The sequence below is a fragment of the Anabrus simplex genome, chromosome 1 (assembly GCF_040414725.1).
Source record: "Anabrus simplex isolate iqAnaSimp1 chromosome 1, ASM4041472v1, whole genome shotgun sequence".
Taxonomy (NCBI): Eukaryota; Metazoa; Arthropoda; class Insecta; order Orthoptera; family Tettigoniidae; genus Anabrus; species Anabrus simplex.
Window position 1 is genome coordinate 1,506,906,913 of NC_090265.1, and position 20,549 is coordinate 1,506,927,461.

The 20,549-nt window shown below is 35.7% G+C and overlaps 1 protein-coding gene across 1 annotated transcript in view; it reads right to left on the reverse strand.

Annotated features, from left to right (window-relative positions):
* Positions 1-20,549, reverse strand: part of LOC136861524 (collagen alpha chain CG42342) — a 381,636-nt gene that overhangs the window by 318,162 nt on the left and 42,925 nt on the right. Inside the window, exons 9-10 of the mRNA XM_067138827.2 lie at positions 7,594-7,773; positions 4,870-4,941 (exon numbers count right to left, since the gene is read on the reverse strand). Coding sequence (XP_066994928.1) covers positions 4,870-4,941; positions 7,594-7,773 — 252 coding nt within the window. The remainder of the gene's footprint in view (positions 1-4,869; positions 4,942-7,593; positions 7,774-20,549) is intronic.

Consider the following 20,549-nt stretch of genomic DNA (forward strand, 5'->3'; position numbering starts at 1 on the left):
AACTTAGGAGATGATGAGTAATAATGATAATAATTAATTGATTAATTAATTAATTAATTGGAAAAATGTGTGTCATGATTACAGTGAGAATTATTTAGTGAAATACACCAAGTTGTAAACATGATCATGTGATGATCAAAGTAAATGTTTCACAGATAATATTGGAAATGAATAATAATTAATTAATTATGATCTTGGAGCCAACTCAGATTTCCATCAGAATTTCTACTGATGTCATTAATGGACATTATTTACCTTAGTTAACGAAGTTCATCAGTGTTTAACAGTAACCATGTGTTGAAATTGCAATAAATTAATGGAAAATTTTTAATTTTGTGATGGAAATAATATGCGTGATAGCTGCCTGCTAATTTTTTCGTGAATAATTATAAAAGGCTCAGGATATATTTTCATTTAAAATATTTTCTTTTAAAAGGCAGTAAAGGCCTAATCGTTTTTGTTAATTTTGGTTCCAGAACTCTACCATAGAGCTGGAGGATGAAGATTATTTTTGATCGATTATAGAATGATACTGGAAGATCAGACATCATGAAAGGACATTGTATTTAATCTCAGAAAGGATATTTTGTTGTTCAATTATGCTTGTGTCAATAAATGTCAGAATGTTGTTTTTAAATTTCTTTTTTTTGCTTGGTCGTCACCCCTTATTCCCTTAAATGCCTCTAGAAAACAGAAGCCATGAACAAATGGTCCGCCTTGGGATCTCTTGCTCACTGGCTGGGCTTAGCTTGGCAATAAAGGCGGCAATACAGACATGAAAATTTGTATTTGGAATCTTTAAAAATAAATAAACATGTATTTTTTTGTTTTTGGAAAATTGACTTAAGGGTGAGGAAATGAAAATAAGTAAAGAAGGATTTGAATTCTGTTTATGTGGATACTTATACATGAAAACTTAAGATTACAGACGTGAAAGTTGGTATTTTGAATCTCCTTTAAAATAAAGAAACACATATTTTTTTGTTTTCGAAAGATCCACTTAAGAGGCTGAAAATAATTGAAGAAGCGGTTGAATTTTTAAACTGAGTACCATATGTCTACAGCATATGTCAAAAACTTAACATGTTACAGACAAGAAACTTGGTATTTGGAAAGTCCTTTAAACAGGAACATGTATTTTTTTGTATTCAGAAAATACAAATAAAGAGGGTGAAAAGCAGTTAAAAGAGAGTTGAATTATTTTTATGATGATACTTACATCTCAAAAATTGAAAATGTTACAGACATGAAAATTGGTATTTGGAATCATCTTTAAAAATAAAGAAATATGTTTTTGTTTTCATTTACAGAAAAACCACTTAGATGGGGGTGGGGGAAGGACTGATATAGGGGTTGAATTTTATTATGGGGATACATACATCTCGAAAACTAAAAATATTACAGACATGGAAATAGGTATTTGGAATCTCCTTTAAAAATAATGAAACATGTTGTCTTTTTGCTTTGACTTGAGAGAAGACCCGTTTCTCACATGTACAGCTCTACTGTATATCGTATCATTATCTTAGCCCTAAAAGGCAATACCACAAACGTGGTTTAGAAAGAGTTTCTGGGGTAAATGAAACTCAATTTTTCAGGGAGTTTTTATACTTTAAGGATTTTCAGATAATGTCTTAGTACAGTTCACTTTTACAATTACTTTTATTAAATTAGTACAGTTCACTTTTACAATTGCTTTTATTAAATTATGAAGTCCATGTGAGCGAAGCCACGGGTAACTGCTAGTTCTATAATAAAAAGGAACTCCGCTTCCAGCTCTCCAACTCAACACCACCCCTCCCTCCTCTTCTCTCCACTGGCTTAGTGCTTCCTTCCCATACTCCTTTCACTCCTTCTCCTATCCTCGCAAACACAGCTGAGCCAACTACAAACACGACCAGTGGAAGTGGGACCTCTAAACTGAGAAGGTCAGGCCATTCGAGAGGGCAATTATTTAATAAGTCTAAAGTTTTCTTCTCGTTTATCTTTCATCAATTAGCCCAAGCTTCTTACATATACTCATTGTTTCTTTTTTTCCTTTACAGATTTGGATTTTATTGACAGTTTCCACTACCGAGTCACACACCCTATACTTGGCATTTGTTTCCTCTCAAATTATGCTGTTAATTTTTGTTGCCTTTTAGGCCATTCGAGTATATGACTCATTGAAGATAGATTGTTTCTCAAGTTTTAGGTTTGTGATTTCATCCTCGTTTTACTGTGACATACTGTACTTTCAGACTAAGAGGTTCTCAACCTAGCTACAACCAATTACTGTTTTAACTTAATCATGTTTCACTTGTTTCTATATATTCTTTCTCATCGTGTTTTAATAACATCCTTTTAACATTAATCATGTAGTTTTTAACATTTTTTCACTGAAGATGGCTCAAAATGAGCCAAAACATGTTTGATTAGAATTACTCCATCTAAAGATGGATATATGTATTGAATAGGAGGACGTAATAAATCCTTTCCTTTGTAAAGTGAAAACCATAATATGGAATGATTTTAATATCTTGTAATATGATAATAAAGATACTAAAAAATTATACAGAAGTTGAAAGCTAGAAAGACAGCTGGGATTGATAAGATTTCTGAGGATATATTAAAGGCAATGGGTTGGGATATAGTGCCATATCTGAAACACTTATTTGTTTATTGTTTGCATGAAGGAGCGATATCAAATGAATGGAGAGCTGCAACAGTAGCCGCAGTGTACAAGGGAGAGGGTGACAAACACAATGTGGATAAATACAGGCCAGTCAACTTAACATGTGTTGTTTGTAAGCTCTGGGAAAGCGTTATATCTTATTATGTTAGACACGTTTGCAAAATTACTAACTGGTTAGATAGAAGGCAGTTCGCGTTTAGGAAAGGTTATTCTAGTTTACCTCAACTTGAAGGATTCCAGCAAAATATAGCTAATATTTTAGATTCAGGAGGTCGAGTGGACTGTATCGCTACTGACCTATCCAAGGCTTTTGATAGGGTAATCACGGGAGATTATTGACGGAAAAGAGGGCTATTGGACTAGGCAAAAGAGTGGTTGAATGGCTGGCTACATTTCCAGAAAATAGAACTCAGAGATAGAGTAGGTGAAGCATTATCTGATCCTAAAATGATTAAGAGGAGGGTCCTGCAGATCAGTATTATTGGACCTTTATGTTCTCTTACAGATATAAATGTTATGAGTAAAGAACTGGAATCACAGATAAGGTTATTTATGGATGATGTTATACTGTATATAGTACTAAATGAGTTGCAAGACTGTGAGTGACTGCATGGGGGACTTAAACAATGTTGTGAGATGGACAGCAGACAATGGTATGAATGTAAATGGGATGAAAAGTCAAGTTGTAAGTATCACCAAGAAAAAAGGTCCTCTCAGTTTTAATTATTGTGTTGTTGGGGGTGATAGTACTTCATGGGGAACACTGTAAGTACCTATGTGTTAAGGGAATGATCTGCACTGGGGTAATCGTATTAAGGTTATTAGGAAAGGTTACAGATCTCTTCACATGGTTATGAGAGTATTTAGGGGTTGTAGGATGTAAAGGAGAGGGTGTGTAAGTCTCTGGTAAGACCACAGTTAGAGTATGGCTCCAATGTTTGGGACCTTAACCAGGACTATTCAATATGAGAACTGGAAAAAATTTGGAGGAAAGCAGCACTATTTGTTCTCGGTGATTTCCAACAAAGAAGTAGTGTTATGAAAATGTTGCAATCTTTGGGCTGCAAGGACATGAAAGTAAGGAGACGAAATGCTCGACTGAGTGGTATGTTTTGAGCTGTTAGTGGAGAGCTGGCGTGGAATGACGTAAGTAGATGATAAGTTTGAGTGGAGCTTTTAACAGTAATATGAAGATAAAGTTGGAATTCAAGAGGACAAACTTGAGTAAATATTCCTTTATAGGACAAGAAGTAAGGGAATGGAATAAATTATCAAGGGAAATGTTCGATAAATTTCCAAGTTCTTTGAAAATGTTTTTAAAAAAAATGCTAGGTAAACAAGTGATAGGAAATCTGCCACCTGGGTGACAGCCCTTAATGCAGATTATTGATGGCTGATTGATAAATATTAAGACAATAGACTTCGTTGCCCATATTTACATGAATTCTTGCAAATACAGTATTCATATGAGGCTAATAAAACGGCCCAAGCAAAAAAGTTTAGACATGAGAAACTTGGTCTGGAGTGTAAATAATTGAATGATGGTGCATAATTTATTAAAAACAAACAATCCATATTTTTCACCAAAATTTAAAATTTTCTTTTACATTTTTTTTTTCAGAAAATATGTTAACTACATTCATAGAGAAATTTTAGCACAGTTTATATAGCTTAAATTCATTGTTTTTGTTTACAAATAATTGTTTTCCTAATAGTAGTGATTTAATGGGTTGAATTTTTGAAAACCTCTATGCGCTGTTTAAATTTGTCTAGTTTATATTTATTTTGGTGGGGTAGAGTGTTTGAACTTCCAAAATAAAACTTCCAGGTATGGTTTTAGTAGTTAGGAAATATTTCAGTCTTGTCTGAGATATGAAAGAGAGGGGAGTGAACAGAAAGTACTGCACAACACATTGTCATTAAATTTCTTATTTTTCAGTTTAGGGAGATCATCCTTCATATACTTGAACCCTAATTCTTATATTGCCTTTTGTGCTCATTTATCATACTCTCACCTTAAAATTACTGTCTGCATTTCTGAATTAATTTCAATCACCAGATTTAAAATATAAATTTGGTACCATATAACATTACTACATAGACCCATAGACCCATACCATGTTAGTTGTAGCAGAATGACATTCCTGTTAGTTACAAGTGGGAGAATAGAAATACTATAAATATAATTTTCTCACTGGAAATCCTGGCCGTCCCATTAATCCTGGTAATCCTGGAAGGCCCATCAATCCATACCCTCCTTTCTCTCCCTGGGAAGGGGATTTACTTTTATTAATATTAGCACTTCTTCATAGTGAATGATTTCCTTTAAATAATAAAAAATTAGTATCCTCAGAGCATATGTACAATTTGTTTATTATCATGTGAGTGTGGCACAATCTGAAAATTATAAATTATTAAGATTACATACACTTCATTATAAAACAAATCCTTGAGAATTTTCATATTCATGAAAGTTTTCCATGAAAGTTGACTTTTATGAAAAACTACCTTTTTGGTTTCAAACAAAATGTCAGAAGTATAGTTGATACATGTAGTTATAACTTACAAAATCTATCACACTTGAGGTTGATAACACCAGAGGTACAAAAATAAAATTATGGCATCATGATGCAATTATTTAGCACTATCCACACATACATAGATACATAACAAATACGAATAGGTCATTCCAGCCATATTTAATGGATTAGGCTTGCCAAAGTAATCTTGGAATAAAAACATTGTAACCTTAATAAAACTAGTAAAGAGAAAAATCAGATTTATGATCGAAGTGCAGTTCTTCTTTCTGCTTTTCCCTATATAAACTAACTAGTTGTAGTATGTGGAGTTGCTTGGATAATTTTTGAAGGTTTTCCTTTAATATTTGTATTACCAGTTAGTTATGTGTGAAGTGAATTTTTAGGGCCTATAGCATTCTTTTATGAGTTGTTGATTGGCATTTTATGATCTATTATGTAGTTTTAGAGTTATTTAGATGTGTTTGATTTCAAATTTTAGAATATTTAATTTTTAATTTTTGTCCTTGTAAAAGCTCAATTGACTGCGAAGTATTTGATCCTTTCAAAAAGCAAAAAAAAGTGATAACTATAATATGTATTTACCTGTCGCGCTATAGATATGATGTACATGATTTGAACTGATATTGAGACTTTCACCAATCAGCCTTGCGACCCCAAAAGAAGTGGATTCAACACCAATCTCGGTCATTTTAGATTATTTACTTTTAAGCCCTTCTCAGCACCCATCTTAATACAGGCTGAACGTGGACTTAAACGGTATCCACAACATCAAAATTCATATCAGTGACACTTAAACAATGGATTTGACATAAATATTGGTTATTTTCCATTATTTTTACAAGTCATCCCCTCCCATTCCCCACTCCCATCAGGGGTGGGGGAGCTGCTGTGATGGTTCATCTTCATTGTTTTTTTTTTTTTTTTTTTTTCAGATGTGTATCAAGTTTCATTGAGAGCTATTCTGGAACATACCCACATACATCCATAATCTCAGTTATTTTTACACTCATTTTCTCCCCTTCTCAATACTGATTGCAGCTGAAGTATGACTTAATCATGCAGAGTGTCACAGTTCAACTCAGCGACCTCGTAAACAATGTATTCAGCATTAATATCCGTCATTTTCGTTTATTTTTATATTTCACCACCTCCCATAGGAGTGAAAGAGGTGTTTTACCCGAACAGTATTTTCTGCAGATAGTAAGTCATGTATGTACCAATTTTGTATGAGGGCTATGCTGGAAGAAACACACATACATACATAATTTTGGTCATTTTGGACATTTTCCTTTCTTCACCCGTTCTCAGCCCCTTGCTGATTGGGTCTGAACTTTACCTTAAAATGCAACAACCAGAGTGTCACAGTTCATCTCAGTGACCCCAAAACTATGGATTAGACATAAATATTGGCTGTTTTCGGTTAATTTTTACATTTTTCCCCTTCTTTAGGGGCTAGGGGTCTCTTACCCCTAAGGTATTTTTTCCAGGTAGCAAGTCCAATTTTGGTTGAGAGCTATGGTGGAACATACACACATACGCCCATTATCTCGGTCATTTTGGAAATTTTGCTCTTCACCTTTTCTCACCCCTATGCAAAAAGAGGCTAAACTAGGACTTCTAAAAAACCTGGAGCATCACTATTCATCTCAGCGACACCAGAAAGAATGGATTTGACACTATTTTAAATTATTTCTACATCTCACCCCCACGTAGGAGTGCTAAGGTTCTCATACCTCCACACAGTTTGTCTTCTGATAGTAAGTCATAAGTGTACCAAGTTTTGTTAAAATCACTCCCATAGTCCCGAAAAGTATGGATTCAACACTAATATTGGTCGTTTTTAGTTATAATTATATTGTTCCCTCTTCCCTAGGGCTCCTACGGGTGTCTTGCCCCTACAGTATTTTTTCCAGATAGTAAGTAATATTTGTACCAAGTTCAGTCGACTGCTATACTGGAATGTGCATACAAACATCCATAATCTTGGACATTTGGACATATTCTTTTCTTCACTCCTTCTCACCTGCCTGCCAATTGGGGCTCAACTTGGACTTAAACCCCTACCCCTAAAGATGTTCAGTGACAAGCATTACGCAATATGATACAGTACACACTACTTGAAATTTTCTGTTCTTAAAACTTGAGCACTTACCATATCCATAGAGAGTTCTTTGATGATTCATAACACTTGAGTAGTTTAACATTTACTTTAATTATTATTATTTTTTTTTTTTTTCATTTTTGTCTTACAGATTAGTGTAATGATTTTAGCAAGCTGACATTTGCATAAATCCTAAAACAGATTATTTACAGATGGAAAGGGCAGGAAAATGTTAATTTTCATATATACACAGCATTGCGTTCAAATAACTAGCTTACCTTGGAACCTGCCAAGCCTGGTGCACCAGGAGGTCCAATTGGGCCAATAGGGCCTGGTGATCCCCTCTCACCAGGAGGACCTGGTTCTCCAGGAATTCCTTGCCGTCCATCATGTCCAGGTAGTCCTTCTGGACCCTGTGGGCCAGGTGGACCTGGAGGTCCTGGCTCTCCAGGCTCACCCTGAGTAAATCAGAAAGAAGAATCAGACAGTGTTCTTAAATACAAATATATATCTCATGCATTCTATTTACTGCTGTTATTTACATTCAAGATTAACTTCTCATATTTAAACATATTTACTGTAATTATTGCACACTGAGATATTACTGAGTATAAATTCAACATTAGCTTCAGATTGTTCATTTTAAAAAGGTAAATTTTATCATATATTTTGTATTATTTGAAAGTATATAAAATGAATTCCTTACCTTTTCATTAATCTACATAGGTTAAATCATGCAAAACTAACTACTTGCATAAATGAGAAGGAGAAAAGGAAAAATGAAAGGAAGTTTAGATTCATTCATTCATTCATTCATTCATTTATTTAGCTTTAGATTGAAGCATAGTGGAAGCACCTTTCTTCTTGAGTGAGTCAGTTAGTATATCAGGAAGGAACATAATTACTGTATATAAATATTATACACACCTTCAATCACTGTAAAAGTCCAAAAACAACAACTATATGTCACTGATGTAATTATATAACATTTCTGTTGGGAGTGAATAAAACTATGATTCAACAATATTGCCACTATTATTAAGGTAATTGATTTTTTTTTATAATTTTAAGGGTTTCATTTTTCAGTTTGGTATCTAACACAATAGAAAGATAGAGCCTATCTGAAGAAGTAGGAGTATGTGATAAGTTTGTGCTGTAAACACTGAGGTAGTGAGTTCAGGCACCAATGCTAGAAGATCATAAAGAATTTGAAAAGGATGTCTCAAACCAGGCATTACAATGCAGAAATTACGAAGGAAATATATAAAAGAAGTCTCTAAAATGAAATACGAACTGTTTAAGGAAGATAAGGCAGAAGCAACAAAACAGTGTCAACTGATCCAAATGAGGCTGGGATAGCAGATGATTACAATTCTACAGCACCGAAGATGCTAATTCCCTCCCCCCCCCCCCCCCATTGGCACTACAGCCCTTGAAGGGCCTTGGCCTACCAAGCAACCGCTGCTTAGCCCGAAGGCCTGCAGATTATGAGGTGTCATGTGGTCAGCACTACGAATCCTCTTGGCCGTTATTCTTGGCTTTCTAGACCGGGGCTGCTATCACCATCAGATAGCTCCTCAATTCTAATCACGTAGGCTGAGCGGACCTCGAACCAGCCCTCAGGTCCAGGTAAAAATCCCTGACCTGGCCGGGAATCAAACCCGAGGCCTCCGGGTAAGAGGCAGGCACGCTACCCCTACACCACGGGGCTGCTGAACATTGGCCTTATCAATCAATCAATCAATCAATCAATCAATCAATCAATCAATCAATCAATCAATCAATCAATCAATCAATCAATCAATCAATCAATCAATCAATCAATCAATCAATCAATCAATCAATCAATCAATCAATCAATCAATCAATCAATCAATCAATCAATCAATCAATCAATCAATCAATCAATCAATCAATCAATCAATCAATCAATCAATCAATCAATCAATCAATCAATCAATCAATCAATCAATCAATCAATCAATCAATCAATCAATCAATCAATCAATCAATCAATCAATCAATCAATCAATCAATCAATCAATCAATCAATCAATCAATCAATCAATCAATCAATCAATCAATCAATCAATCAATCAATCAATCAATCAATCAATCAATCAATCAATCAATCAATCAATCAATCAATCAATCAATCAATCAATCAATCAATCAATCAATCAATCAATCAATCAATCAATCAATCAATCAATCAATCAATCAATCAATCAATCAATCAATCAATCAATCAATCAATCAATCAATCAATCAATCAATCAATCAATCAATCAATCAATCAATCAATCAATCAATCAATCAATCAATCAATCAATCAATCAATCAATCAATCAATCAATCAATCAATCAATCAATCAATCAATCAATCAATCAATCAATCAATCAATCAATCAATCAATCAATCAATCAATCAATCAATCAATCAATCAATCAATCAATCAATCAATCAATCAATCAATCAATCAATCAATCAATCAATCAATCAATCAATCAATCAATCAATCAATCAATCAATCAATCAATCAATCAATCAATCAATCAATCAATCAATCAATCAATCAATCAATCAATCAATCAATCAATCAAATCAATCAATCAATCAATCAATCAATCAATCAATCAATCAATCAATCACCACTGACTGCATTTAGATCCTTTAGACTTTCCTTTAATGATTTCAAAGAACATGGACATTTATTGAACATTTTCCTTGATAAATTGTTCCATTTCCCAGTTCCTCTTCCTATAAATGAAAATTTGCCCTAATTTTCCTCTTAAATTCCAGCTTTATATTATGATCATTCCTACTTTTAAAAGCTCCAGTCAAGCTTATTCATCTACTAATGTCATTCAACGCCATCTCTCTACTGAATGTTTGGAACATACTGCTTAGTTGAGCAGCTTATCTCCTCAATCCCAAGTCTTCTCAGCCTAAAGTTTGCAGCGTTTTCATAACACTACTCTTGTCAGAAATCACCCAGAACAAATCGTGCTGCTTTTCTTTGGATCTTTTCCAGTTCTCGTATCAAGTAATCCTGGTGTGATCCCATACATTGGAACAATACTATAATTGGGATCTTATCAGAGACTTATATGTCCTCTCTTTTACACCCATATTGCAAACCTCTAAACATCCTCATAAGCATATGAAGAGATCATATTTACAACCTTGTTAATATGATTACCACAATGAAGATGATCCCTTATATTAACACCTAAGTATTTTCATCCCATCAACACAGTAATTAAAACTCATGAGAACTTTTTCTCATGTGAAACTTACAACCTGACTCTCCATCCCATTTAGCATCATTTTTGCAGTTGCTCACAATCTTGTAACTTGTTTACAACTCTATACAGTAAAACGTCATCTGTTCCAGTTCTATATTCATATAATTTATATACATATGAAAACATGAAGATTCAATAATACTGCCTTGCGGGACCTCCCTTTTAATTGTTACAGGATTAGATAATGCTTCACCTAGGTACTCTAATTTAAGTTCTATTTTCTAATGGGAGCTTCAACCATATTTTCTATTACCCAAGACTTACAGCCCTCCCAGCCTGATGGCGAGCAGCTGCCACTGAACAGAGGAACTTCATTCAGCTGATGGAAATGGCTGTCTAGTATCTGAGTCTCTTTGTTGGAGAGATGAAAAGAATGAGAACAAAATGGAAGTATGAGAAATGAAAGTTATGAAACAAAAAGATGATGAAAGAAAATGATCTGGAATTGTGAAACACTAACTTATGAAAAGAATCTTCAGATGAACAACAGACAATAAAATACAATCAAAGTTAGCTGATTGAAATTGAAGTGCAAATACATCAGAATGGATTCATAAGCAACGGATAATACTTTTTTTTTATAGCCCCAGGACTTACATTTACTGAGCATTTACTCATCTAAAGCTTGCTAAGGTTTTCCTTAATAAGGAAATGCTAATTTCCCTCTAAATGTATTTATCGATCACTCAAGAATATTGAAAGATCCAATATAACCTGAAGAAAATATCCACAATAAGTGCTTAATTTATGCATAGATTTAAGAGTTTAAAGAGTTTGTAGAATATATATAACAATAGAAATATGAGCAAAATGGGAGGTAGAAAATACCAAGTGGTATAGCTGCCCCTATTCACTCAGTTTTATGCAACCTGCAGATTAAAGTCTAATCTAAAAACATTGACCTTGGCTACTCACAGCGATGTATGGTCTTACTACGCTTTCTATAATTTGTTTATTCAAGTCAACAAAATCAGCATTAATGATAAAATACCGAATGATGGTAAAGAATTGTAAAAATTCTGTATCACAGAAACTTCATGCACAGAGAATATGATGGCTGAATGACTACAAGAAGTGTTGATATAACGTTGGCAGATCACAGCTCGTGATAGCTGAGTGTGCTTGAAATTAGATGAGGAATACAGTGCTCGTTAGTCGGAGGTTCGAGTCTGATATAGGGCAATTTTTTTCGTTGTTAAACTGATCTTGTATGTTACAAGTTCTGAACTCAAATGTGCAGACAGGTTTACCTTGCTTAAAACACCACAGTATGCTACAGAATTATGTCTCTCTTAAGCCCAGATAGATGCAACCATTCCCTATGCATAGAGTATGTACCTATTACTTGTTTAAATGAGTCCAGCATAATGTTTCAGATGGTATCCAATGAATTTATCTATAGTTTGTGCTTACGTGGGAATAATTATTATGTCTATTTACTATAACTTCCTTAGAAGAATATCTGAGACTCTGTAAAGTCTTCGTAAAGGATGCCTAGAAGAGTACGAAATGAAAATTTAAGGCATGACACAATAAGATTTTGAACCCTCACTGCTCCACGTAGCTTATACAGATGCATGTAACTTGCCTAATTCTGCGCAGCTACTTCCTGCATGAACGTCCAGCTCTTATAACTCTGTATTCACGAGCAGAGCAAAAGTTCTCGCTTCATAAAGTTTCTAATGTGTTACAGCCTTAAGATCCAGTTTTATGACTTTATTGAATGCTGTAACGGTAGTAATTACATGGCGTAAGCTATCACATCTGCTGTACAGCATTTTCATGCCATAGATTATAAAATACTGTGAAAAACATGTTTATATCATTTTGATGTGATGAGACTATACAAAATGGCGGTGAATTGACATGTCTGTAATTGGTCCTAACCTATCACATTTTCTACGATACCGTGACCACCCTTTCTATCAAAAGAAAATGGCCTCTTGAGCTGCAGTTCCCTACCAACAGCTAAAGGAGTGGCTATGATTTGTACAGTACAGTAACATTTTGTAAAACTGATTGGAGTATTGGACTCCGCTCTACAGTGTTTTTGAGATGTGTCTCACTTACTGCCTCCTGTACCATTTTTGCATTGTGCGGGGAAGTCTATATCAGGCTGACTGAGCATAAAATTGCTGTAGAATGTTGCACAAGATAGGACTAAGACACATTTAATTCCTAGCTGGTTGCATATGTTTGGGAAAAAATAGGGACAGCTGTACCACCCGGTATATCATCTAAATTATCTTGTGACATCTGTCGAAGAAGGCAGAGGCAAGCAAGAAGGAAGAACCAAGATGCAGTATATGCTGAATTGTAAGTGGGAATAGAAACTACAGGGAAAAAAAAAAAAGGATAACCAGAAACGACCACGAAAAGGGAGGAAGATAGATTTTGATAAGGAATAATATGATCAAATATAGTTGGAGAAAAAGCAACTATAATAATTATTTGTAATTATATTGATTACTCACTTATTTAGCTAAATATTAGTACTGTAAAGGTGAATTTGCTAATGACAAGCTATGAGTTGGCAGTGTTTTATAGCAGGTTTTTCATTCTCATTATTATCACAATATCAGTAAGTGCTCCAGTTGGTCTAATATTAAGAAATTAGCATACTAGCCTTTGTATGTATAATAGGCTGCACTATCAGCACGCCAGATGTGGATTAAAAGTAGGATATCAGAGATTTTCTCACACTAAACTTTAAGATGATAGGAATAAATTACATAAGCAATCTCATAGATGAAGAACAGAAAGCATTTGAAAGTTTAGAATAAGCTAAGTAAAAAAGCAAACTCATCAATGTCCCTTTACACTTACTTTTAGCATAATGACCTGCTGAGCTGAAATGTTATGCCCGAGCTCCTGAAGACCCTAGAAGTATGTTTAACTGTGGATGAGTTATATGAATGTTGCTTTGACTAGAGGCTAGTAACTAAGATAATGAACACAAAATTATATAGGCTATTCTTTTAAATTCTGACAACTTTCAAAAATATATTAAATATTGGGATATCTTTATGTCACAGGACAATATTGCCTTTCTCTTTATTAAGACACTGATGACCAATATAGTACATATTATTTATTGAGTCTTTTTTTATGAAGTATGGTATGTTTTGTTTTCTCTTAACAAAATTTCACGCATAATATAGCACTATAATCTGTGTTTCAAAACATTACAAGAAAACTAACAAAGAAACCACCAAGTTGAGGGGTCATCAATTTACACCATTTTGATATTTGTTGTAAAGGAATGTCATGATGGTAAGAAGTTCACAAGACTTTACAAAACATGGTGCAGAAGGTCCATCACGCAAGATGTCTAACTTGGTTTGCTCACTCAGGTTCTGACACATTGTCACATTGTACTTTCCTAACTGCAATCAGTCAAGGTATATGGAAGGTCTTAGTAAAAAAATAAAAAATAAAACAGTGAAAATGAAAGAGAGAGCACATAAATAAACAAAACTTAAATAAATTATCTCAAGAAACAACTAGCATTAAATGACAGTTTGTGGATACAATATAGTTATTAATAATTATTTACAATTACATATAATAATAACTAGTATACACAAGTTGAGCTACAAAATTTACTTCTAGTTATCTCAAGAGCTAAAGTCCCTCACATAAAATCTTTTGAACTTCACATTACAGGGACATTCCTTGACAACATCAATCAACATAAACCAATTCAGTGATTCCCTAGTGTGGCATTTCCCTCATGAACTTTCACTTGTACTGTGTATGTATAATTAATATTTTTGTAACTACCGGTACTCAGTGGCGGCTCGTGAAAAATCGTCCTACGTGCTACAAAAAACAAGCTAAATACGCTGTTTTAAATCTGCATATTGCCATGATGAACAGCGCATACTTCAAACTTGGTAATAATAATAATAATAATAATAATAATAATAATAATAATAATAATAATAATAACAATACAACTTTTCTCACAATTTATAACTCAGAATAAACAAAAACAACATTAATTTGGAAGCAGATTAATTCTTCGACAACTGTCTACGAGATAAATAATTCATTCGAGAAATATTGTTTTTACTAACCTAATGGCGCAACTTACATCAGTGCAAATAGAATCGTGGGAATATAGATCCCCACTAAGAACACTAATTTAATTTCACTTTATATACACTGCAGTGGATAAATAATTTGATAAATCTCCGTATGAACTTGAGCACTAACACAATGACAGAAAAAACACGCACCAGTAATATAACCGCGAGATTAAAAACCACACAAAGCAACTGAAAGAGCTGCCAACTGATTCATTGAGACCTCACCTATTACCAGAGTAAATGTCCGGCTCCATGGCTAACTGGTTAGCGCGCTGGCCTTTAGTCACAGGGATCCCGGGTTCAATTCCCGGCTGGGTCTGGAATTTTCACCATCATTGGGTGTATGTGTTGTCTTCATCATCATTTCATCCTCATCACGACTCGCAGGTCGCCTACGGGCGTCAAATCAAAAGACCTGCATCTGGCGAGTCGAACATGTCCTCGGATACTTCCGGCACTAAAAGCCATACGCTATTTCATTTCACCAGAGTAAATTACATTGTAATGCGGGATCACATTTAGGGTCACTCAAAGATTCTTTGACTCACCTACGAATTCCTTATTTTTGACACAAAAGGAAGATGGATATTTTAATAAGCATGTGTGAGATAGATTGCCTCCGCTTACGCTTTACTTTCGAGCCCAGACGATGCTACTCTCTAGTGGCAGACTCGCTTACCACGTTCAACATCACACGGCCGACTTGATGCGTCGCTCTAGCTAGCTAAGGAGCGCAGCGAGGGATCCAGTCGGCCGTGAACATCAAGGTAGCAGGAGACATCGAGTACTTCTACCCCCTTGCAGGAGAGGAAGTAACTATAGACGGGATCAGTGAAAGTTGATCCTGGTTTATGGTATACTCCGCCGGCTAGGGGGAGTGTTGCAAGCTTGGCTGCGCCTGCGTATTGCTTCCTCCAGGCTACAGGCAAGGGCTCACTTCACATGAGCACGAGCTATGTTCCCCGGGAGAACGGCGCTAGGTGTTCGACAGATCTCGTCCTGATTTTCACAAAACACAAATTCATATCGTACTCAAAACGAAAAGGCACCAGGATAATTTTACTGTACATAAATAATATTCCTTACAGTTTCAAGCTACGTGCTGGAGCCCGGTAGCACGTACTGACCGGCCGCCACTGCCGGTACTATTCCCATTAGATATGGCAATCTCAAATTCATATAGAGGTAGTGTAAAATAATGAGATACTTACAATAATTGTGCTACCAAATATCATTATTCGTGAACAGGTAAATTTCTATCTTGCAACAGGGCAGTTTTAAAATACAAACACTAGAACATGTAAACTGTATAGCTAACGTATACAGGGTGTTCCTATATTCCCATTACAGACTTCGAGAGCTTACAGTGGGGACTAAGACTGTTAAGTTTAGCATAGGAACTTGTGTGCGGAAACATACTGTCTTCCCGCTACCCATAAAAAACCCACCATAGCACATGTTCAAATCTCCTGCCTTGTACGCGTCACTGACTAGAGTACGTACGCCACTGAACGATCACGTGGTGTCTCATTCCCCTACAGGTTTGTTGACATTCCATGCCATTCAGTTGAGTGTGATCCACACAGAGACGTGTTGTACCTGCTATTGTGCTTGTGATCTTCATTCATACTATAGTACAGCAGTAATAATTTATTACGTACACGGCAGTAAGCTGTACGTACAGAACTGTACCAAAGATTTGTGCAATAGTGGATTGCTCGTAGTGGCCCGATTGCTTGGCCCGCACGTTCACCGGACTTGACACTACTAGACTACTGACTGTGAAAACTTGATTTACGAGACCCCTGTGGAATCCATGGAAGACCTACTGGCTGGGTTATGGCTGCGACGGATGTTGGAGGACCAGGGATTGGTGACCGTGTGTACAAGAACATGATACGTAGGTAAACGCCGGGAAAGCCTTACATCTGATCTGTTTTTTTTTTTTTTTTTTTACATCTCTATTGGTGGAAAAATATCTAATTCCCTCCTTGGGAACTTAGAATTTCCATTCGGAATTGCTAGGCGGGCAATAATTTCATTGTGGAGTTTTATCTCTCGTATGCAGTTATCAGACTGTGCCTCTTATATAGGGCTTCTGATAAGTTCACCTGCATACACCCCAGCATGAGTGGGTAGGGTCTGACACATCCCAGTCTGATGAGTCTAGTGTCAGATCTAAGACAAAACGCTGGTTAATAGAGCAAACGCCAGGAAAGCCTTACATCTGATCTGTTTTTTTGACATGCTCTATTGGTGGAAAAATTTCTAATTTCCTCCTTGGGAACTTAGAATTTCCATTGATACGTAGGTGTTGATGTCGGTGGTCATCACTTGTAATTGGACTCAGATAACAAGCAGTAGGAGTCAGACAGAGCGCCGGAAATGCGGGAGCTGTAAACGTGTGTTGTGATGGGTTTTTTGCGGATAGCGGGAAGATGGTACGTTTCCAGACACAAGTTCCTATGATAAATTTAACAGTGTTGGTCCCCACTGCAAGCCCTCTAAGTCTGTAATGGGAATTTAGAAACACCCTGTATATTCTACTGGGCTAGTAGTAATTCATATTGTATTGTTATAATGTTTGAGTATAATATTATTGTTAAAAATAAGTTTTGTTGTTGTCTGTGCTAGGAAAATGTACAATGAAGGAGGGTTTCAAGAGAGGACATTTATTCATAATTTATTATGTTGTACTTTATCTCCTCCCATTCTGTGCTTTGTTTGTTAGAGACAAATGTGTTTGTTTTTTTTTCCAATGAAAATTTTAGCATAAATAAAATACACATTCTGAAAAGCTTCTGTAAATTTAAGAATCGAACAGTTAATACCTGTCAATAGATTTGTCATATGCGGTATTTGTTACCAGACTAGGTATGCATTAAATTGAGATTAAAACAGGAGTAGACTACATGATTTCCATTCATAATGTATTTTGATAAGCAATTCATGTTTATTTAATCAGGCTCTCACTATGCCTTTAAATATGTTTTGTACTCTTCATTAATAATGAATATGTTGTATGTTCATACCAAGAAATTTTAATGAATAATGACCACAACTGGCAAAAAGATAACGTCTTCTAGTGTCTTCTTCTTCATTTCCCATTTCAAGTCTTCTGGGTCGGGTTGCGAATCAAGGACTTCCACAGCTTTCTATCTCTCCACCACTCCCGTCCTTCCTCCAATATTTCTTCTACTTTGACTCCTCTCTTCTCTACACTCTCTTTCACCATATCCATCCATCTCTTTCTGAGCCTTCCCCATTGTCTTCCTCCTATTATTTTCTCTGTAAATAATCAGTTTGAAACTCTATCTTCTTCTATTCTCATCATTTGTCCATACCATTCAGTTTACTGGTCTCTATCTTGTCTTGCAGTTTAGGGAATCCAATTCTCTCTCTGATTTCTATGTTTCTGACTCATACCTTCATGTCTTCCCAATTATTCCTCTAAGGAATTTCATTTCGGCTGCTTGGATTCTGCTTTCAGCATGTTTGCTGTTGTCCATGTGTCTGCTGTGTATGTCAAAATCTGTGTATAATAGATTGAGTACAGAATTTTCTTGCATTCTTCCGGAACATTCCAGTTCCACACTATATACCTTTGAAACATTGATAAAATACATTGGCTTGTTGGATTCTTTTTCCAATTTCTTTGTTTATTTTCCTATCTTCTGCAAGTTTATTCTGCAAATATTTGAAGCTTTTCACAACTTCTAATTGTCCTACATTTATATCAATATTCCCCTTTCTTTCTCTATTACATCTCGCTATCACTACTGCCTTACTCTTCTCCACAGTTATTTTCATTTCATTTACTTTTTATCTCCTGATTCCATACAGTAACTTCTCATTGCACTTCCATTTCATCTTCTCCCCTTATTACTGAGTCATCTGCAAAGAGTAAGGCCTTCGTCTATTTGCTTCCCATTTTCTTGTTATACACTTTTGTGGATTTCATCAATGACTGTGATAAAGAGTAGAGGGGATAATATACTTCTCTGTCAAAGTCCTGTTTCTACATTGAACCATTTTGTCCTGATGAAATGATGTTAAGAGTAAACTCGTGTCTTCACCCGAGGTAGTGCAGTTCTTTGCAGGCACACCCCCAATGGAGGTGAGCTGCATGTGCCATTTCAACCACATACCAGCCCTTCTGCCATTCTTAAATTTCTGGCAGTACCGGGAATCAAACCCAGGTCCCCGAGGATGGCAGCTAATAACACTAACTGTTACACTACGGAGGCGGACAAAGTAAACTCGTATCTTCATCCTGAGGTGGTGCAGCTCTTTTCAGCTCCCCCCCCCCCCCCCCCCAATAGAGGTGAGCTGCACATACCATTTCAAGCACATACCAGCCCCCCTGCCATTCTTAAATTTCTGGCAGTATCGGGAATCGAACCCAATATCCAATATGACCCTATTGGTCCTGCTGCCTTTATCATCCCTGTATTCATCACATCCACACCCGATGCTTTGCCATTCTTCATCTTCTTTATAGCTCCTTCTGTTTCCAAAATTGTTATAACTTCATTTTAGTTTTCTTCTACCAATTCTTCTTCATGTTCCTCCTCTTCCTCCAGTTTGAATTTGATATTAAGTAAAATACTCCTCCCATTGCTGGGGAATATCCTTTCATTGTGTCAAAATTTGTCTTGTATTTGTTCTCGAAATTTTTATATCTTCTCTCCTGTTTACTTTGCTTTTAACCTATCCATGCAACACTTTCTTACTTCCTTTGACACCCAGAAACAGAAGTTTTACCAGCACTTCTGTTTCTCTTCCTGTACAATCTTCTGACATGCTTTCTTTGCTTCATGACCCTTTTGCCTCCTCTGTCTCCTATCCAGCTCCTCGATGCTTTATGTTTTTCTTTCACTGCATCCCTTACTTTGTTATTCCATGAGGGTGTATCCTTTTCCTTATTTTTCTCTGATACTCTACCACATGTATCTACTGCACATTTCACCATTCCTTGTTTGAACTTCGCCCATTCCTCTTCAACAAGCCATCTTTTCCTTCAGGAATTTGTTTTTTCAGTTCTTCTTGGAACTTCTCTTGTGCTCCCTTTTCCTTTAATTTCCATGCCTTTATTTTCCTTTCTCTTGTCTCTTTTAATTTCAATATTTTATCAAGTTTTAATTTAGCTACTACAATTTTATAGTCTCCTTCAAAATCTTCTCTCGGCATAGATGTTACATCTTCCAATTGTCTGTGCCTCTCTCTCTCTCTCTCAGCTAAAATCAGCTCAATTATTGTTTTTTGTTCTTTGTCCACATTATTATCTAGCTTTTTTTTCTGTTCTTCTTTCTGAACCATGTATTGCCTGCTATTAATCCATTCCTCTCACAGAAATCTAGCAGTAGCTCCCTTTCTACATTTTTATTTCCATAACTGTAAGGGCCAATTATTTCTTCTTTACCTTGCCTGTGTGTTTCTATGTGGGCATTCATGTCTCGCATTATCACCACTTCTTTATTTTTGATGCACCTCTTCAGTTCCTCCAAGTACTCCTCTAAACTCTCTTTGACATTACCTGTCTGTGGTGAATATACTTGGATATAATCTTGCACTCCATTCTCCCAGCCAAGTCTGATTTTCATGATCCTGTCACTGACCTGGTAGACCTTCTCTATGTACTGTACCAGGTCTTCCTTCACAATAAAACCTACTCTGTTACTGCAGTTTGCACCTCTGCTCCAAAACAACTGAAACCTCCTCCTCAATCTCTTCTGTCCCTTTTCTTTCCACTTGGTTTCACTCAATCCAAACGATGCAATGTCCTTCTATTCCATGTATTCTATTAACTTAGTTCTTTTGTCTTGCCGTTAAGG